This window comes from Pipistrellus hanaki, assembly GCF_964339955.1.
Source record: "Pipistrellus hanaki genome assembly, chromosome: 1".
Taxonomy (NCBI): Eukaryota; Metazoa; Chordata; class Mammalia; order Chiroptera; family Vespertilionidae; genus Pipistrellus; species Pipistrellus hanaki.
Window position 1 is genome coordinate 26,565,673 of NC_140503.1, and position 22,206 is coordinate 26,587,878.

The following is a 22,206-nucleotide window of genomic DNA, read 5'->3' on the forward strand; positions in this document are numbered from 1 at the left end:
AGGGGACAATTTGCATACTATGCTTTTATTATATAGGATGGAGGAAATATCCACTTAGGCTGAGGGCAGCAGAAGTTAAGGAAGTCCTTAGTCGAGTAGGATTCTCACTCACCCCCAGGTGGCTGGGGCTTCAGCAGTGGTTTCAGATTGCACATCCTTTCTCCCTCTTCCCCAGCTTCAGAGACACCAACTCTGGAGAATCACTCTTTGTGCCTGTTTGCTGAGGGGAGTGGATACATCTCCCATGTGTGTTTGGAATTCTTGGTTTGCAGAATATTTTTCTACTGTCTTTAATTCATATAAAAAAAATAAATAAATAAAAAATAAAAAATAAAAAAACCTCACACCCTCTGTTACAAGTGAACAATATGTAGTGATAACAAATTTGCTTTTTCACACTGTACTTTCCTACTCCATTCCCACTAGCTTGAGAATCAGTAACGCACTGAATCCTTGTTCAAGGAAATCGGTGGACAAGTCAGATGCACAGGGTCTTTTGCTAGAATTATGTTACAAGATTTAAGAACCTTGGGCACCATACTGAATAACCCAGCTCTCTGGGCTTTCTGTTACGATAAGGTTTTGCAATCACCAGGTGTCATGAGCACTGAAAGGTGGCAGTCTGGTAGGCGGTGATGAGAGCCCATCTTTAGCCCAGGGAAAGGCTGTCGAGTCCCACTACCTCCAGGAATGGTAGTGATGTGAGCCCTGTGCTGACCAGGAGTGCAGGCCGTCCGTACAGTCTCTGTGCTCTGTCCCATGCAAGCAGGGTTCAAAAAGACCAAAAATCTAACTGGAAATTTGAGAGCCTCCAACATTCAGGGTAAAGGCCTTGCCTCAAGTAGAAGGCCTGAGTGACCCGCTCCACATGTTTATACCTCACATTTAATGAGTGCCCGCGAAGCTCCTTTCACTTGGGTTGTTGAATTTTTATATTCATTTTACAGATGAGTAAGCTGAGATAGAGAAAGGTTAACTAGTTTGCCTAAGATCACAGAGCAGCTAAATGATGGAGTTGAGATTCCGAGTCTGGCTCCAGCCTTCTCTCACAGTGTCTCTGTACCTCTCAGCTCTCACTATCTCAGTAACATTGGAAATAAATAGCACACCTCTAAGCAGCAACTATTCTTAGCAAGACTCTGTGGAGCCTCATTGCCTTGTGCTTTTCCCCTCTGTAGCTACATCAGCAAGGTAGACGTGCTGAATATTTTAGTTGCTGCTGCCTATCGCCACGTGCCATCTCTGGATCAGATCCTGCAGCCGGCTGCAGTAACCAGGCTGAGGAACCAGCTTTTGGAAGCTGAGTACTACCAGCTAGGCGTCGAGGTGAGGCAAAGACAAAGCTCACTTCTCCCCCTACTGTAATGGCTTTCCTTGCCTGGCCTTGCAAACAGGTATTGCATCTCAGTAGTTCATGGCCATGAACAAGTACCCAGGGCATGACCAGTTTCCCTAGGTGGGGGTGAGGAGAGATGATTGGCAACAAGGGAATAGAATAGGTCTTCGGGACTCTTAGGCCTTGATGTAAGTACCTCTAACTACAGGAGCTGTTTTTCCTCCAGGTCTCCACAAAGACTGGGCTGGATCCCACTGGCGCATGGCATGCTTGGGGAATGGCCTGCCTCAAAGCTGGGAACCTCACTGCCGCACGGGAGAAGTTCAGTCGCTGTCTGAAGCCCCCTTTTGACCTCAATCAGCTGAGTCATGGCTCGAGACTGGTTCAAGATGTGGTTGAGTACTTGGAGTCCACAGTGAGGCCACTCCTGTCCTTGGTAAGGAGCTCAGCCGATGAAGGGTCCGCTCAGGGAGGGAGGCCCAGGAGCAGTAATGATCTGGGGACAAGATCGAGTTTCACTCGGCTGACGGTGGCAGGCTTGGGTTTTGTTCGTTCTATTATAATTTGATAAGAACTATATAAGGTTAGATAAGTAATACAGAGTCACATTTTTTAAAAAGCAAACTACAGAAAACTACTTTAAATGATAAAAATCACGTATAATCTCATACCCAGACTTAAATCGTATTTAGATTTTGGTGAACTTTCTCCTTTGTGTATGTGTGGGGTTTTTTTTTAATTGATTTCAGAGAGAAAGGGAGAGGAAGCGAGAGATAGAAACATCAATGATGAAAGAGAATCATTGATTGGCTGCCTCCTGCATGTCCCCACTGGGGAATGAGCCCTCAACCTGGGCATATGCCCTGACTGGGAATCAAACGGTGACCTCTTGCTTCCTGGGTCGACGCTCAACCACTGAGCTACACCCAGCTGGGCTCTATGTTGTGTTTTTGAATGAAATTAATGATACACAGTATTTTGGAATTTTGTATTCTGCCTATTTTTCTACCCTTAAAACTGTATCTTGAGCATTTTTCCACATTGTTAAATATTCTTTAATGACAGTTTCGGGGACTGCAGAGAACATACTGAGTTCCATTTCCCTCACTCTCTCCTTCCCTGTCAGCAAGATGATGATTACTTGGCCACCTTGAAAGAACTGGAAGCTACCCTTCGGACCCAGAGCCTCTCTCTGGAGGTGATCCCTGAAGGGAAGATCATGAACAACACCTACTACCAAGAGTGCCTCTTCTACCTGCATAACTACAGCACCAACCTGGCCATCATCAGCTTCTACGTGAGGCACAGCTGTCTGCGGGAAGCCCTGCTGCACCTGCTCAACAAGGTGAGACACAGATGCAGCTCTGCCCTCCTCGGGGGGCCACTCAGCTCTATGGGGTGCGGGCAATAACCCCTTACACTAACCCCAGCGGTGAGCCATGAGACCAGCTCTGGCAGAGGCAGGCCCAGTGGAAAATTCTGTCTACACAGATCATGATTTGATGAGTGTGCAGCAAGTCTTAACCTGGATCCCAGATTGCCCTCCACTGGCAGTGACAAACCACCCCTTCTCCCAAAGCCCACAGCAGAATCAAATGGTGGGTGAGAGCATGATCTCTGGAATAAGATGGTTGATGTAAGCGGTGTGGCCTTGAGCAAATTGCTTAACCTCTCTGTTTCCACACACCTCCACCTGCCCTGGGTCTGTGTCCCACTGCCGACCAGCTGCTCATCACTCAGAGTTGTTCCCACAGGGCCAGGGGTCACCCCTAGCACACATCTTATGTTTGGGCTGCAGTACCTTGTGGAGGGAGAGTGTGCTCTTTTCTCCTTCTGGCATCCGCCACCCTCCTCTCATGGATGCACAGGCACCACAGGGTGCAACATTTCTTTGGAGCCATGGTTAGTCAGGGTTCGGTTTCACCTCAACCCTGTGGCAGGTATTTTTTTTTTAAATCTGAATGTCCCTTGAAAACCTTATGGGGAACTGATTCATACCAAATTTCATATAAAAGTGAAAGACCTCAAGGTATACTTTCACTTCAGCTTGCCACTCTAATTCAGAATGGCAGCCGATGAAGGTTTGCAAATAGATTGTGTAGGATTGCTCCAAGTGAAGTCAGCAATTCAGTCTTCGTAACCATGCCCCTACAGGACAGTGAGAGGGAAATGTTTTCTCTGCTGCCCTAGCTCCTAACTGTGCCTTAGCTACGACCAGGTCTCGAGAATAATTGGAAAGTCATATCAGTGAGCGTTGAATTGCTAACCTTTTCCTCAGTTTCCAAATGAGTTCTGAGGTAAATCTGCTTTTCCCAAGCACAGGTCGACGACGGAAGTCACCCAGCTCCGTGTCTTCTAATTAACGACTAGTCCAGAGAGCTAAGCCCCTTACTTACTTCATCTTGGCAAAAGCTGAGGGAAGCGTTGCCCCTGCTTTCCATTTGTGAGAGCTGCATGGAAGCTTTCTTCTTATCTCCTGTGATCTCTAGTACCCCTGAACTGAAATATCTTACCTTAATCTCAAGCAGGTTGAGAACAACAGAAACACACACACACACACACACACACACACACTGTGACAACAACTGAATGCCTACAGAGTGTGTGGATGACACTATGTTTCTAACCTATTCCCTGTCCTTGTCACCCCTTCGCCTGCCACACTGCCCAGCATGAGCTTTCTAAAGCATAAACACCTGTTTCTATTACTCATTATTCTTGCTATTCCCTCTGTGAAAGGCCTTCCGTGGGACCCATGGCACAGGATGGAGTCCAAATGCCTTAGCATTCAGAGCCTACCAGAATCAAGCTCCTTATTTCTCCAGTTTATTTTCATACAAATGCTACCTAGAACCTACATTCCAGATTTATCCAATGACCCAAATTTTTCTGGCTGTACCATGTACTTTCTTACCTCCACAAGTCTGTTCCCTCTGCCGGGAATGCCCTGCCCCTCCTTACGTTCTCTGAGAATGCTCATTCATCTTTTCAGGCATAGGAGGCGGTGAGTGTAGGTAACTCTGTTGAGGATCTTTCAGCAAAGGGAAGGAGAGAATAGGACAGTCACGAGAGTGGGATCCTGAAAGTTATCTGTGACCCTCAGTCGTTAAGAAGCACTGCCCTCAGAAGAGGCTGAAGAAAATTCAGAATGGGTCCCAGGCAGTGCCAGACCCAGGCTCGAGACTTCTGACCTTCTGCTTCGCCCTGCTCTAGGAAAGTCCTCCAGAAGTCTTCATAGAAGGCATTTTCCAGCCAAGCTACAAAAGCGGAAAGCTGCACGTTTTGGAAAACTTGCTAGAATCCATTGATCCAACCTTGGAGTGCTGGGGAGAGTACTTGCTCGCCGCCTGCCAGCATCTGCAGAAGAAGAACTACTACCACATCCTGTACGAGCTGCAGCAGTTTATGAAGGTGAGGGTGGCCCGGCCGGCCGCTGCCTCTGTCGCTGAGGCCCTGCCATGCGTAAGGGGAGACTGCGCAGGGGAAGGAACAAGACTGTCGTTCGGTCCCTGGCCTTGCTAATCGGCTCATGCTAGAGCAATCCATGTTTCCGTCTAGCATTGCTAAGTAAGAGGATTTCTCTCCCTGTTCTAAAGAGGGAAACCAGAATCTTGTTAGTAATGGCATTTTTCAGAAATGAAGGCATATAAGAGATAGTAGGTTTTTTTTGTGGTTTTTTTTTATTAAATTATTATCTGTATACATATCTTACCATTACCCCCCCCCTTCCCATACATACCCTCCCTCCCCAGAGTTTTGTGTCCATTGGTTGTACTTATATGCATGTATATAAGTCCTTTGGTTGATCTATTATCTCCCCCAGATCTCCCCAACCTCCCCGCTGTAATTTGACAGTCTGCTTGTTGCTTTACTGTCTCTATATCTATCTTTTGGTTCATCAATCTATAATGTTCTTTATTATCCATAAATGAGTGAGGTCATGTGGTGTTTCTCTTTCATTGACTGGCTTATTTCACTCAGCATGATGTTCTCCAATTCCATCCAGGCTGCTGCAAATGATGAGAATTCCTTCTTTTTTATAGCAGCATAGTATTCCATTGTGTAGATATACCATAGTTTTTTGATCCAATCATAAGAGATAGTAGTTTTAAGATAAACATGAGGCTGAATGAGAATTTATAAGGAATGATTGAGTGTTTTCAGAGAAGAGGCATGAAGGAAGAGGAAACAAGTTTCTCCCTATCTGTCTGAGGTTTGCCAACTAAATCACGCGAAATTGAGTTACTCAATGCCACAGTTAGAGCGAAGCCGAGTTGAATGGAAAATCAAAAGTATCCTTTTTAAGATCTCTCCTGTGGTGGAATAATAGCCTACCCAAGATCTCAGCCAGTCACTTCACCGAGGGGTCTCTTGGGCCTAGGAGGGACTGATGCCAAAGAGCAGTGCAGGTGGCAATATAAATAGGTGCTGGATTGCAAGCGTCCTGGGTGGGAGTCAGATCAGAATTCCCCCACGCCCCACCTCCCTGATCCCTGGCCTCCTACAACCCAAACTTCTGTTTTTCCCTTCTAGGACCAAGTCCGGGCTGCCATGACCTGTATTCGGTTCTTCAGTCACAAAGCGAAGACATACACGGAACTGGGAGAGAAGCTCTCGTGGCTGCTTAAGGCCAAAGACCACCTGAAGATCTACCTCCAAGAGACCTCCCGCAGCTCTAAAAGGAAGAAGACCAACTTCTTCCGAAAGAAGATGACTGCAGCCGATGTGTCCAGGTAGCTCCGGGTTCAGGAACAATCAGGGAGGGCTCAGGGAACAGTCAGGGCGGCCAGAAAGACTAGAGCTGAGTGTCTGTGGCAGGGGTCCTAGAACTTTTTAAAGTGGGGGCCAGATCACGGTCCCTCAGAGAGCTGGAGGGCCGGACTATATGAACTACTAATTCCTACTGTAACACCTCGGCTGCGCTCACTGCCCAAAAAACCTGGCGGGCAGGATCAGACTCCTCTGCGGGCCGCATGTGGCCCGCGGGCTGTAGTTTGAAGACCCCTGGTCTGTGGGAATGAAGCTGACCTTGCCCATCTCTAAGCCCTTAGGGGAGTGGGGGCTCGAAGGGGAATATTCATCTAAAAGGAATGATTCCTACTGATCTTGTTGCTGAGAGCACAACACCAAAATAAATGTTCCTTGCCTGGCTGGAATGATTCAGTGGATGAGTGTCAACCTATGAACTAGGAGATCACAGGTAGGACACATGCCCGAGTTGCAGGCTCAGACCCCAGTAGGAGGCGTGTAGGAGGCAGCCGATCAATGATTCTCTCTCAGCATTGATATCTCTGTCTCTCTCTCTCCCTCTCCCTTCTTTTCTCTCTAAAATCAATAAAAACCTTTTTTTTAAGTAAATGCTGCCCTGCTACCATTTACTGCCTCATAGACCCAGTTGCTAGTTGCTTTATGTGTTTGTTCATTATTCATCTCTCCTCAGCTGATGGGCTCTGAGGGCAGGGCTCATGTCTCTCTTGGCCTCTATTGTTAGCAGCACATCAATGCTCTGTAAATACTTACTGATTCAAGGACTGGACCTCACCCAGTTCCACAAAGCACCATAACTATTGTGAGTCTGTACAGGGCACTAGACCACCGTGTCTGTGCTGTTGTAACTGCTCAGAGGGTGTGTTGATCTCTTCTCCTTCCATATCATTTCTTTTGGCCTTTTCCATTGCCATCTCATTACGATTTCTAAGTCACCCAGCCCTAGTCATGTGATTCCTGGAGCCCCTCAGGAGGCTAGCCTGTGCGTCTCCTGTCACCATAGGCACATGAACACACTCCAGCTGCAGATGGAAGTGACCAGGTTTTTACACCGGTGTGAAAGTGCCGGGACCTCTCAGATCACCACCTTGCCTCTGCCAACCCTGTTTGGAAATAACCACATGAAAATGGATGTTGCCTGCAAGGTACGCACAGTGTTTCAGAACTGCAGAGACTATTCTCTTTCAGAACATACATAACATTTATAATATTATTTCAGTTGTTTGTTTGATGGCCACCCCCCACCAGAATGTGGCCACAGGAGGTGGCAGAGCAAGTCCATTTGGATTGCTCTTGTATGCCTAGTGCCTGGCTCCTAGTAGATCTCATGAAATATTTTTTGAATAAATGGGGGCCCTCCCTCTTGATTGAGGGGCTACTCTGTAATTATTGCCTCTGTTGTTTCCCTCTCCTTCTCAGGTCATGCTAGGAGGGAAAAATGTCGAAGATGGTTTCGGAATGGCATTCCGTGTTCTGCAGGTATGACTTGGATTACTCGAGATTATGCAGAGGGCAATCAGCACCTGACCTGCTCTGTGAGAGATTATTCTTCAGAAAATTTTATCCCCAGAATAGTAGATTCACATGTGTGTCAGGATGAAATCAAAGAGGTGATTGTTACAGAACTGAGTCAAAGTCAAGACTCTAGGCCACTTTGTCAAAAGCCAAGTAACCAGGGACAAATTCATCAAAGTCTATCAAACAGATTCCTGAAACAAGTCTAGGAATTTCTCTGCAGAGCCTCAGCTCGCCCTCGCAGGGGAGGATGGCCAGAGGAGGTGGCTGGGGGGTTTCCTCTTCAGCAGGAGAATCTTTCCTCCCCTACCCCCCGGGCTGGCCCAACAAGGGCTGGCCCAACATCCTCCATCTGCCCAGGAGCTGATTTTTCTGTTGCCTGTGAGTAAAGGACACAGGGACAACCGTGTCAGTGGAGCAGCACCAGAGCAGGGCAGTGACACCACAGGGAGCTGAGCCGTTTCTCCAGACCACCCCCTACTGCACAACTGCACCCTAAGGACCATCATTCTGGGCAGGCAGGGTCTTAAACTCAAGCTTTACGCGTGTATCAAGGATCGACTTCATGCCCAACATTTATTTCTTCCCACCTGTTTTTAGTGTTGTCTCCACACAGAGACACCCCTGGTGATAGGAAGAGTGGCAGCTACTCCCAGACCCCAGGGATGATTGTCCTAGACCAGGCTTGAAGTTCAAGGTTATCTGATGTTTCCAGCAAATCAGTCTTTTGATGAATTGGTCTGTTTACAAACTCGAAGGCACCTCTTGACAGCACCAAGTGTCCAGGACAGCAAATATCAGCCCCAATATCGTTACTACAATCTTCCAAGAAAAGGTGGCTCGTTAGAGAATGAACTGCTGTTGTGAATCTGATTAGAATATTTTCATAAAGTGATACAGCAGCAAGTAAGATGTACCAGTTTAGATGTTAAGGTTATGATTTTTATGGTTGCTTCCTAAATGTCTGCTTGACTCCAAAAGAGGAATTTTGGCTTTTGTTTATGTGTGTTTTCTATCATGACTGCAATCAATATGGCTTGTAGTGGGAGATTTTTACAGGTTGCCTTCTTTCCTCTGTTGATGCCCATGCCACCCTAAACCCATCTCCACGTTCTATTCTAGGACTTCCAGTTGGATGCTGCTGCAACCTACTGCCGAGCTGCCCGGCAGTTGGTGGAGAGGGAGAAATACAGTGAGATCCGACAGCTGCTCAAATGTGTCTCCGAGTCAGGCATGGCAGCCAAGAGTGACGGGGACACCATCCTCCTCAACTGCTTGGAAGCCTTCAAGAGAATTCCACCCCAGGTGCGCTCACTCCCAGCCTCTGGCTCCTCCCTCCGTTTCAGCATCTTCACATCCCCGCTTTAGATTTCTGTTTCCCACAATGCACCTGAAATTCTACATGTAATAATGGCCCACTGTAATAACAGCCTCACTTTAATCAACCCTTCTGTGGAAAGAAAAGTCATGGTGATAACCTCATACTAGAAAGTGGCCCTCCATTTCTAATGTCGCTTGCACCTAGAAGTATCTATGGATTGTTGGAATTGAGCTTCTGTGATTGTAGAGATGGTCCACAATTTCATAAAGTGATATACCACTTTATGCCTCAAAGCTAGATCTGCAGATGGCCTTTGAGGCATGTTGCCTGTGAGAGTGTCCCCCTGTGGAAGAGCCACCTCGTTGGTGAAGGCCAAGGACATGCCTCGTGAGAGCCGATCCTTCCCAAGTTCCTGAGCTTAGTGTTATCAGATTCCCTTTGTTGCTTTTAAGGCAGGAGCTGAGTTTATAAACCAGTTGGGCAGGCATCACCATCCTGGAGTCAAACCAGCAGGGCTAAAACTGGATTGGGCCCCAGCTTTCCCAGGGACACTCCCTGCTCACATCAGCTGTGTTTCTGTCCTCACAGGAGCTGGAGGGCCTGATCCAGGCAATACACCACGACGACAACAAGGTGAGCAACACCGCCTCCTCCCCCATGATGCTCATGCACATCACCAAGGCTGGCCCTGGCCCCGTTATTCCTTGCTCCCCTTGGCAGTTCTGTTCAACCTGCATCTCAGCTTCCTTGTTATCCAGAGCGGGAGCCGGGACCCAGATAGGGTGTGATGCAGGGGTCCTCAAACTTTTTAAAGTGGGGGCCAGATCACGGTCCCTCAGAGAGCTGGAGGGCCGGACTATATGAACTACTAATTCCTACTGTAACACCTCGGCTGCGCTCACTGCCCAAAAAACCTGGCGGTCCGGATCAGACTCCTCTGCGGGCCGCATGTGGCCCGCGGGCCGTAGTTTGAAGACCCCTGGATGGGAGGGAATAGATGGGGAATGCGTGACCATTGACAGCATAAGCCTTTGCCTTTCCATTTCTTTATCCCTAAGCATTCTTGAACCTTCATTTTCTGTGGCGGTCTTCTCTCAGGCAGCCCTCTAAAGTCCCTCACTTCCATCATCAGGTGACAGATTGATTGAGGTTCTCAGAGTGCGTAGGCATTTCTTTATTCTGGAAGGAAAGGGGTACTCTCCATAGCAGGAAAAAAGCACACCAACCCTTGACCAATAAATAGCCACTGGTGTCACATTCCCTGGAACAGGCCTTTCTCCTGCGGCCTCTGAGCTCTTCCCTGTTTAGTAAGAAACCAGGGAACCTTTGCTTCGCCTTGCCTTTGCAAGGAGGGCCAGCCAGAGTCCAAGTATCCCCAGCTGCCCCCGTTTGTGGCTCACGGCTGGCCTGATCCACCAGAGGACCAGACAGGCTTGGGAAAACCCAGCCCTCTGCACCACTAGCAGGGGAATGATCCGGCAGCTGAGTGTGAAGAAAACTGGTGTCAGACAAACAACTTCTTAAGCAACCACAGAGTCACTCCAGAGACAGTAGTGCTAATCCCTGGAGTGCGTTTTCAGGGCATTTTTCTTGTGAAGGCTTAAGGTAAAAATGTTCTTAACATTTCTTTATTTCTGCAACATCCTGATGAGACCCTGTGGAAAGGATGGCATTGACATTCTGAAATGTGGAAGATTACTTTTCTAGAATCAAAATGAGAAGCCAACAGCCAGGCCAGATACCAGGTCCCTGGACTCCCAGACTGTGGTCCTTTTCCAAGCTTTCAGTCAGCCTCCCACTCAACAGGACAGGAGCTCTGTCTGTGGGAAAGACGTGCACTGACATCCACAGAGTCATTGCTTTTCGAGTGTTGTTTTTTCAGCAGTTGTTTTTGTCTGTTTGTTTTGTTTTGTTTTGTTTTTTGTTAATCCTCACCTGAAGGTATTTTTTCCCTTGATTTTTTTAAAGAGAGTGGGAGGATGGAACTGGGGGGAAAAAAGAGAAAGGGGTAAGAGGGAGAGGAAAGAGAGAGAGGGAAACATCAATGTGAGAGAGACACATCTATTGATTGCCTTCCACGTGTGCCCCAACTGGGGGTGGGGGTTGAACCTGCAACCTGCCCTTGAGTGGAATCAAATCACAACCCTTCAGTGCACAGGCTGATGCTCTAACCACTGAGCACCCGGCCAGGGCTCAGCAGCTGTTTTAATGCACTTTAGCAATCTCAGGTACAAAATCTTGCCCAAAAATAAGTTCATTTCGTTCTATTTCAGCCTTTCTGGCACAATGCCCTCCTTCTCTTGGTAGGAATTTTGCCTGTCAACTTGTGTGACATATTTAGCACACATAGGTGCCTGCGTGAGGACAGTATCATGGGGCAACAGGTGGATATCCAAACAGCAGGACTTGGCCACTTTAGTGAGCTCAAAACATGCTAGACATCAGGCTTTAGGAGATGAATTGAGCTTAGGAAAGAAAGACTTTAATGACCAAGATAAAAAAAGAATATGGAGCATTGAAACACGAAGAGAGAAGGGTCTCCTCCAGCCATCACGACAGACTGTCACAGCAGAAAGGCAGCTTCTAATGAGAGTTTGGGGCACTTGTGAGGGCCTCCCTGTTGGCTGGCCTACCACACTGGCCAATCGGGGAGGTGCTGGTGAGGTCAGGGCCAGGGGAGAAGGGATTTTCTTCTTCAACAAGCTGGGGATTCATGAGATCAAGGGTGTGCAAAGAATAGGAGAAACACCACCTGTACCCAAAACAGAGCTTGCTCTGATCCAAACAACAAAAATTAGACCTTTTCAATTATGCTTATAACTTTTATTCCCCAAATTTTCTGCTAAAAGATTTTAAATCCAGCAGGTTAAAAACAAAAAAGCAAGGAGTGGGATCTGTGTGCCCATTGTAGGGGACAGGGATAATTGTTCATTCATTCATTCATTCATTCACTTGATGCATACTAATTAAACACCCCCTATATGCCAGGTGCTGTACTAGGCACCAGGAACTCAGAGTAGAAAAAGCAGACACTGTTCCTGCACTCAGGGATCTTAAACTCTAGTCACAGAGACAGACATCAATCAAATAATCATCCAAGTAACTAACATCACAACTTTACTAAGCCGGGAAGAAGCTGGAGAGCCCAAGATAGTGAGGATGGAAAGGCAGAGGCCAGACACTGCCTTCCTGCTTGCTGCCTTCTCTTTGAAATTCGTATCTTATTTGTAATAGCCTAGTGTCCAGACTGTTTAAAGAGTTGCTATATATATATATATATATATATATATATATATATATATATACATACACACACACACACACACACATATATACACACATATATATATTAAAAGGCTAATACATATTTATATATATATAACATATATAGTGTATATATATATATATATATATATATATATATACACACACATACACACACACACACACACACACACACACACACATATATGGTTAATATGTGCACACCGCAGAAGTTTGACCAGGAGACCAAGAGTTCTATTACTTGCTATGATGTGTGCTGACCAGCAGCGGGTGATGTGGAATGAAGGAAGACCCTGATCGGCAGCCAGAAGGCCCCGATCAGCTCTGATCGCTGGCCAGGTCTAGGGACCCTACCCATGCAAGAATTCCATGCATCAGGCCTCTAGTAATATAATGAAAAGTAGGAACCCAGTGATGGATGTGGTGGGCGAGAAGGGGCAGCTTGTGTGCCTGAGCTCTGGTGCAGTGCTGTGTGTTTCTCAGTGATCCGTCAGTGACGTTTCCTTTCCACTTCTCATACCCATTGCCAGGTTCAGGCCTACCTGACATGTTGCAAGTTGCGCTCCGCCTATCTGATTGCCGTGAAGCAGGAACACTCACGGGCCACAGCTCTTGTCCAGCAGGTGCAGCAGGCCGCCAAGAGCAGTGGGGACGCTGTAGTGCAAGACATCTGCACCCAGTGGCTACTGACAAGCCAGGCCCGGGGTGCTCTTGGCTCCGGCTCCCGGAAGTGACCGTGGGCAGTGGGCCCTGAGGACTGACTGGGACAGGAGTGATAGGGATGCTCTCTACTTCTTTCCTCCTGTGCAGAGAGACTTCTCTGGCTCTGCCTGGGTCGGAAAGAGCTGGATTGGACCCTCCTTGCCATCTTGGGCAAAGACTGGGCCTTTCACACAAGTGCCAGGCTTCTCTAAGATTGAACTCTGCTTGTCTAGAGATGGCCAGTCTTCCTACCTCAGAGTGAGTGCGTGGCGTGAACGTTCCTGCACACTCATGTTTACGCGCAAGCATTTCTGAACAAATGAAACTCTTCCCCTACTGAACAGAGGCACTTTATTTAGACTGCTGCCTGTCTGGAAACCTTCCCTGCGTTTTGGTTCTTAACCCGGGTCATCCTGTTTGTGTACACATTCCCCTCTGTGGAGACATTCCCTTCGGTAGCTCCTCGTGACTAAAAGCGTTTTATCATGAATTACAGAGCAGCACCGAAAGGATTGCCTCTTTCCCCTCCCTTGCCTTCCCAGCATTCAGAGATGGCTTTGGGGCAGAGGCTGCCTGTGGGATAAAACTGCTCCAAGTGTCTCTTCTCAAAGCACAAGGAGTTACCCTGAGTCTTTAGATGGTAGTCTAAACAGAAGGGTCTTCCCCCGGGTGCTGGTGATCAGGTCTGGAACCCCAGACACGACAAGAGGGATACCACTGACTTCATCCAACAGGGAGAGAAGGGCTAGCCTCTCCAAACGGGAATGCAGGGATTGCTTACAAGCACAGCCGGCTTTGTGACTATCCCTGCTGCATAGTGAGAGGATGTGGTTCCCTCTTTGAGAGTCTGGGGCGAGAACTGGTAGCCAGGATCCTAGAATGAATGGCTAGACTTTGCCTATTTGAGTGACAGTCCTATTCGTGCCCCTTCAACTGGTTAGGAAACTACTTCCTCTCCTCTCCTGCTTCTGTGCAGTCTCCCCAGGGCCTCAGAGCAGATAAGCAGAGGCCCAGGGTCATGGGGGTCAAGGGTTTGCTTTGCAGGTGGACTGCAGGCAAAAGTCAGATCAGGGGACAATGAATAGGTTTCATCCGGTTGGTGAAACAAGGTTATGTGCTCCTTTCCTATGGGCTTGTATTCCCACGCGAGATGTGACAATGTTTTAGAAAGGGTCTGTCATGCTCAGTGACCAGTGACGTGAATTTGCAGAGGAGAGGCCCAAGAGAAGCTCAGCTGCTCTGAGCTTCCCACCGACCAGAGCTCAGCCTGCTGATCTCACATTCGCTGTTGAGACAAACAGGAACCAGAAGCGAAGTCAATATTTCTGGTGCTTAGAACCCTGCAGATTTCCCCTTGGAACCAGGTATTTTGGTAGTAAAATAAACAAGTATTAGGCACCTATCAGGTTCAGAGTGTTCATCCTGATAGCAGGAAGTCTGCAAACAAAATAACTGGTCCCTTTTGTGGGAAGGTTGACAAGTAGCTTTTCCTTCTTTGAGTCATAGAATGCACCTGTCTCCTGGGAAGCGTCATTTCCTGGTATCTGCTTGCCCCTCTGAGCCTGCCCTTTTTGCACTGAACATAAGCACTTTATATGAATGGTCTGCAGATTTCGCAGCCCTTAACTTGGGATGTTAAACCAGATTTTCCTGACTTTTTTCTCCCAACTAGTTGAGCTATAACATAGGCAACCATTGACAAGACTGACACAAGAGGAAGGTAAAGGCCTTTGAGCATCACACTGTGGTCTCCAGCAAAACAACATGTGGAAGGGTTGAATGTTTTACTAGAAGCAGCCACAATAAAGTCTGTCCTACCAGCTTGGCTTCATGAATTCTTGTTCTGTCTTGTTCTTACTCTTCCCTTCCTTCCTGCCTCATGGTCTGTGTGGAGAAAGTGGGTGGGAAAGTTCAGATGGTCTTGAACTCTTAAACTTCTCTAAATGATCCCCATTATAACTAATGACTTTATCTCAAGTTTCCTATGTGTTAAAGACTATTAGTGTACAATCTACTACCAGAAACTTTTTTTTTTTTTTTTTTTTGCTTTAATTGGGTAGTACCGTGTTTCCCTGAAAATAAGACATCCTCCGAAAATAAGACCTGGCGCATGGAAAGATAAGACATCCCCTGAAAATAAGACCTAGCGCAACTTCGGGAGAAAAAATTAATATAAGACACTGTCTTATTTTCGGGGAAACAGGGTAGGTGGAGATCACACATTCATCAGGTATAGAAGGTAAGTGAAAAGTCCCTCCCATCCTTGTCCCCTCAGCCCAGTCTCCTCTCAGACACTACCAGTGTCAACAGTTGTCTCTAGTTCCAGAGCTATTCCATGCGTAAACAGCAGTAACAACTAAAATATCCCATGGTCTGCAACTAAAAAATATGCCCTAATTATTTAACCAACCTCTATTCATGGGCCTTTTATATTTATTAATATATTTTATTATTTTTTTACAGAGGGGAAGGGAGAAGGATAGTTAGAAACATGAGAGAGAAACATTGATTAGCTGCCTCCTGCACATCCCCAACTGGGGATGTGCCCACAACCAAGCTATATGTCTTTGTCTGGAATTGAACCTTGGACCCTTCAGTCCACCGGCCAATACTCTGTCCACTGAGCCAAACCGGTTAAGGCTATTCGTGGACCTTTTAGGTCATTGCCATTGTTTGCCACAACAAATTATACTGCAGTTATCTTGTCCAGAATACCCTGGATCAGAGGGGATGTGCCCTTAGTAAGTCTTGCCAGTTGCCTTGCAAAAAGGTCAAGCAGATAAATGTCCCACCAGATGTGTGGGGCAGTGCCTGCTTGCCCACACCCTTGCCTCAACAGTTATCAAACTTTACAGGTCTTTGCCTGTGTGATGAATGAAAAATGGCACTCTGAAATACTTTGTAATGCTGTTTGTTGTTTTTTAAATTCTATGTCTTGAATATCAACCCAATTATGACTCTTTGAAACCAAGTATAGGGTCTTTGGGGAAAGCAGAACTTAGCTTAACTTGTTTTCTTGACACCTTCTCGGAGCACGTGTTTGCAATATAACATTTGAGCCATGGACATTGCTCAAATTATCTCCCTTCCCCAGAAACATGATCTCTTCCAATTCCTCATTTTTAAAAACACACAAAAATGATAAAAGTACCTGAAAACCACCTGATGTGTGTCAACAGAGTGTGGAATGTTGGAGGGAAAGCGGGGGAAGGTGGGTGGGTAGGAGGTAACCAACCATGGACACAGACAATAGGGAAGTGAAAGCCTGGGGTGGAGGCTGGAGAGTGTCAATGGAAGAAATAGAGGGACATACGTAATAGCTTTCAACAATAAAGATTAAAAAATAAAAAAGGAGATGTGTCACAACAAAGCAAATTGGAACCACCCCCCCCCTCCCCAATCTAAATCTAGCATACAGGACCACTGACTATGTTTAGAAACCTGAGACACTCCAAAGTTACCAGATATCTTTGGCTTGAGCTTAACAAAGTAGATCAAATGCTATCAGATTCCCTTCATATCCAAGCAACCAAACAGCAATAGTCACAGTGTCCCTGAGGAAAATGGCCTTTTCTTTGTCATCATCCTTTCATTCACAGTAAGAATGTTGACTAGCCCATCCTTGAAACTTTCTGTTCTTCTACACGTCATTCAGCTGGTTACTGAATGGCCTCTGGTTTCTGAATGGCATCTCTGGTGGAGTGCTTCCCTGCTCCCTGTTCTTCATGTTATTACTGCTTGGAACAACAGTCCCCTCTCAGACACTACCAGTGTCACCCTCCAGTCCTTTATTGTCAAACCCTTCAAGCCCATTTCAAGTGCCATCTCTATAAATTATTTGCTTCTCTGCTATACTTGCTCTTCATTCCACTTAAAGGTGAAATTCTTTAAGGTTCTAGTCTCTTTTGACACTCATACTCTCTCATACAACCTCATAGTTTCAGCAGTCATCATGAGTTCTAAATCAAATTTGTCTGCTTAAATTCTTCTCCACATCAGACCTGCCTTTTGACTGCTTTCTGGAACTCACCCCCATGGCTAACTTGTACCTAAAAAAAATTAGCACATCCAAAATGTAACACATCCTAATCCACCCATAAACTTTATTTTCCTCCTCCAGTGGATATTAGTATTAATGTTATTTTTACTATTATTACTAATATGCATGCTGTTTGGGTTAGAAACTTCAGGGTTCTCTGTATTGACTAATCTTTGCTCTCCTCATTCAACAAACATTCAAATACCTACCATGCATTAAGCACATATCCAGTTGAAAGTCAATTTCCAATTGGAAGAACCTGGTCCTTCTGCTTCACCACCTCACTTCAGGTCCTTGTCACTTCCTCCATGACTGTCACAGACGCCTCTTTTCTTCACCTCAAACACCCATCCAAAAGGTGCACCTTTAATCCACTCCAGATTAAATAATACTTCTAGAAGAACAAACAGACTTCTCTATAATATTGAGGTATGAAACGTCTTTTATTAAAAAATATATTTTTATTGTTTTTTTACAGAGAGGAAGGGAGCAGGATAGAGAGTTAGAAACATCGCTGAGAAAGAAACATTGATCAGCTGCCTCCTACACACTCTACTGGGGATGTGCCCACAACCAAGGTACATGCCCTTGACCGGAATCGAACCTGGGACCCTTCAGTCCACAGGCTGACGCTCTATCACTGAGCCAAACCGGCTTTAGCTGAAACGTCTTCTTAAGTAAATACAAACCCCAGAATCCATGGATCATTTCATTATTTTTAATATTGTTAAAATATTAATGATATAAGATGTACTCTTTTAACCCTTCTGTGTAACTTAAAGCTCCTATTCTTGCCAAAACCGGTTTGGCTCAGTGAATAGAGCATCAGCCTGCAGACAGGGATCCCAGGTTTGATTCTGGTAAAGGGCACATGTATCTTGGTTGCCGGCACATCCCAAGTGGGAGGTAAGCAGAAGGCAGCTGATAGATGTTTCTCATCGATGTTTCTAACTCTATCCCTCTCCTTTCCTCTCTGTAAAAAGGTCAATAAAATATGTTGGGTTTTTTTTAATAGCTCTCCTATTCTTCCCACTTGACAGTCAATTGTATTTGTTATTTGATTACCTAATAGATCATAAGCTCCTGGGGGCAAGGACCACCTCTTGCTCACCTTGAGTTGCCTACAAATTATGCATTACTTACCAGAAAATGAAGGTTTGTTGAACTAAATTGCATAGACTGTAGCATACTGAATCAGAAATCATTGATAAAGTAAGCATTTTGAAGTATCTGTTTAAGAGTCTTTTTCCAAACTAAGCTTATCAAGGTCCAATGGATCATTTTTCACCTTCTGCCCCACACGCTTCTTTCAGGTTCCCAGAGAGACATGTTCTTTGCCGTCTGAGCCAGCTGCCTAGACCACTTTTTCCCCCTCTTCACCTGGTGACTCATCATTCGGGTCTTACTTAAACACAGGTCACTTGGTTCAGGAAGTCTTCTGTGATCTCTTCCCCTCCCCCCCCCATTCCAGACTAAGGTGGGCACCTCTTAGATGGGCAGGAAAGAGCCAAGGAGGGCAACAAACAAAAGCAAACTCTATCTTTGATGAAACTAAAAGACCACTGAGAAATTCACAATATGAAGATTAAAAATGGATGGAGTGACATCTCTTCTAATGTAGAAGGTGAAAAGAAAGAAAATATGAGTGGCATGCAGGTAAGTTTGCTGGTTTGGGAGCATGAAGTTGAGGGAGTTGATGGCTGATGGCTTTAATATCATCTATGAAGTCAGAGAGAAAAATCACCTGTTACTGGGTGAAGGGAGTTGATGGGTTGAATGGCTTGAGAATAGGAGAGGACATGAATTAGGTGCTGTAAACTCAGAGGCAGGTTCACTGTGAAGCTTTTGAAATTTACCTGGTCCCTGTGAATTGCTGGGAATTGTATTCTAGTTGGGGAGGGGAAACCAGGTTGCTATCAGAAAGCATTTTCATTGAAGCATTGCTGGTAAAATCCTGAAGAGATCTCATAAGACCGTAAGTCCCCACCTCCCCCGTTATTCATGGTTGTTTCTCATTTTAGATCAACATCCACTTTTGTACCTAATTTTGTGTCTGTTAATTTTGTATTCTTAAAGATGGCCCCACAAATTCTATGAGCTTCCCTGCATCCATCCTAGCTATGGAAAAATAGATGATCAGGCAGTGTTGAAAGCCCAGTTGACATGGATGACTAGTGATTGGTGATTGATAGTGGCCCCAGTCTGCCAGGTGGCATGATTTTCTCCTGCAGCACTCTTGGCATATAGAAATCAGAGAGTTGGATCCTTCCATGCTTGGCCATTGCTAGGCAAGGGTAATAGTGTAGCCGGAGAACTGTCAGGGGGAAAAGCTGGAGGAGTAAGAGGCTTGGCTGTAGTAAGATGTTGAGAGTTAAGACATCTGAGGAGCAGCAAGCTCATGTGATAACAAGGTGTCTAGGTGTAGTCCTTGTCCTGATAAGGGAGACTGAGAGGAGTGAATAAGTTCAGTGCTGAGGAAATCAGGAAGCCAAATCTGAGTGGGCAAGTGGCACACTTGCAAATGCTAGTGCTTTGCGCAACCCATATACACCCACACCATTCACTTTGTCTCCCTACAGTCCCAGGTTGTTATCTGAGTTATTTACTACTGCCTCGTACTCTCGCAGAGGCAGCATGGGGCAAAATTACCATATGTTCAGTGAACACTTTCTTACATCTCAGGTTGACAGTAAACCTCTATGATAGACATGGATCCAGGCCTCTTTCCTGGGAATTCCTAGGGCTGGACTCCCAGTACCCATTTCAGGCCTATATAAACAGTAATGCCCTTACACCCAGGCAAGAAGGGCTCCTTTCCTTGGTCATGCACCTTCGAAAGTCCTACATTTCACCAAAAATATGTAAGAAAATAATAAATTTATTTAAGATTACACAGAATATAGTAAGTGTATTTTTAAATATATTTTATTGTTGATAGTATTACAGATACCTCCCATTTCCCTACCTGCCTCCCAGCCCCCTCCAGGTCTTCACTACCTTATTGCCCATGACCATGTCCTATGCATATAAATATGTACGTTTTTGGTTTATGCATCTCTTCTTCCCCCCCCCCCCAACACACACACACACACATCAAAGTATGTCAGTCTGTAAATGAATTTAAGTGAACATCTCTGTAACAGAGGCCCTGGTGCTAAGTAAGTTCTGACATTTCACCATCAAATAGCCTGAACATCTGCTCTCATGACTAACACTAAACTCCAGGGAAACACGTCTCAACTGCATCCAAATGCTTTGAAGCTGTGTAGATCATGCTGCTACTTCTGAGTGCAGGAAGGATTTGAACAGAGGGAGCAATTGGGGAGGAGAAAAGACAAATTAATGAACTTGTCAAATTCTTTCTCAGTGTGAGTTTAATATAATAGATGCTTGTGTTGAAACAGGTTTGTTTTCAGTAGGGCTAAATCTATTTTCTTGTCTCTTCATATACTAATATATGTGTTTCCAACACTTTTTTAAAAATATATTTTTTATTGATTTCAGAGAGGAAGGGAGAGGGATAGAGAAATAGAAACATCAATAAGGAGAGAGAATCATTGATCAGCTGCCTCCTGCATGCCCCCAACTGGGGAGTAAATCAGCCATATGCCCTTGACCAGAATCAAACCTGGTACCCTTCAACCCACAGGTTAGCACTCTATCCACTGAGCCAAACCGGCTAGGGCTGCAACACTTTTAATGGAGGTTAAATAATAAACAATTCACATTGCTTTAAAATTGATAGACATGTCATGTAAGTGTAGAGCAGTGGTCGGCAAACTCATTAGTCAACAGAGCCAAATATCAATGGTACAATGATTAAAATTTCTTTTGAGAGCCAAATTTTTTAAACTTAAACTTCTTCTAATGCCACTTCTTCAAAATATTGAAGATAGACTCGCCCAGGCCATGGTATTTTGTGGAAGAGCCACACTCAAGGGGCCAAAGAGCCACAAGTGGCTCGAGAGCCTCGGTTTGCCAACCACTGGTGTAGAGGAAACATGCGTGAGACATGATATCCATGTTTACCTTGGCAAGTAAATGGACATTGAGCATTAAGGTCATGAATAGTTCTATTTTTATAAAAGTTCATAGAACTAATTAAATTTAGAAAACTAAAAAATTCAGCTTTATTGAAATAGCTTTGATTTAAAATGTTAATATTCATAGCAATAGTGCATTTTGCCTTTTAATTTTTGATATATAATTTAAATATTATAGAAGAAAAATAACCTAAGACATTTCAAAATAATTTTTATTTTTGCCTTTCATTAATTTACTTTTTTGTTGTTGTTAATCCTCATCTGAGAATATTTCTTCCATTGCTTTTTCAGAGAGAGTAGAAGGGAAAAAAGGAGGGAGTGGAAAGAGAGAGAGAAACATCAATGGAGAGACACATCAATTGGTTGCCTCCTGCACCCTTCCCGACCAGGGCAGGGAGCAAACCTGCAACCGAGGTATGTGCCCTTAATCAGGAATCGAACCTGAGACCCTTAGGTGTGTAGACCAACACCACTCACTGACCTGCACCAGCCAAGGATAACTTACATTTTTATGAAAGTATGTTTAAATTGCATATACTTTGCCAGAACCGATTTGGCTCAGTGGATAGAGCGTCGGCCTGTGGACTGAAGGGTCCCAGGTTCGATTCCAGTCAAGGGCATGTACCTTGGTTACGGGCACATCCCCAGTAGGGGGTATGCAAGAGGCAGCTGATCGATGATTCTCTCTCATCAATATTTCTAACTCTCTATCCCTCTCTCTTTCTCTCTGTAAAAAAAAAAATCAATAAAAAATATTTAAAAAAATAAAATAAATTGCATATACTTTGAATATAATTACATTTTGTATTTAATCTTTTTGTTAACTAACTAGTACAATTAGCACACAAAAATATTGGATGATGGTAGCAATGTTAATGATTTTATTGCGTTGAAAGCCATGTGGAGCAGAGCTCCCATCCCTGTATTGGACTGTGATGTGAACAAGAAATTAATTTGTATTGTATTAAGCCACTAAAATTTAGCATTGTTTGTTTTAGCAGTTAATCTACGCCTATCAGAACAAATTGTACCTCATGTTCTATGATCTTCTTAGTTTATTGTTTTGGTTAAGAGATAGCATAATTTACCTGTAGAAAAAATAGATTGTACACATAGATTAAAATTTGGATGAACGCCTGTAAAAGTATGCCAAAACTATTTAGACTATGTATTGAGATGTTAGTTCAGTTATCCCTTT

The 22,206-nt window shown here is 45.0% G+C and overlaps 1 protein-coding gene across 2 annotated transcripts in view; it reads left to right on the plus strand.

Moving 5' to 3' along the window:
- ZFYVE26 (zinc finger FYVE-type containing 26) overlaps nt 1-14,770 on the plus strand; it is a 65,248-nt gene extending 50,478 nt beyond the window's left edge. For both annotated transcript variants that reach the window (XM_084866277.1, XM_084866278.1), the window contains exons 33-42: nt 1,179-1,326; nt 1,563-1,772; nt 2,463-2,681; nt 4,550-4,747; nt 5,870-6,069; nt 7,107-7,248; nt 7,523-7,582; nt 8,741-8,923; nt 9,528-9,572; nt 12,755-14,770. In XM_084866277.1, coding sequence (XP_084722403.1) covers nt 1,179-1,326; nt 1,563-1,772; nt 2,463-2,681; nt 4,550-4,747; nt 5,870-6,069; nt 7,107-7,248; nt 7,523-7,582; nt 8,741-8,923; nt 9,528-9,572; nt 12,755-12,958 — 1,609 coding nt within the window. In that variant the 3' untranslated portion in view covers nt 12,959-14,770. The remainder of the gene's footprint in view (nt 1-1,178; nt 1,327-1,562; nt 1,773-2,462; nt 2,682-4,549; nt 4,748-5,869; nt 6,070-7,106; nt 7,249-7,522; nt 7,583-8,740; nt 8,924-9,527; nt 9,573-12,754) is intronic.
- Nucleotides 14,771-22,206: the final 7,436 nt, after the last annotated feature.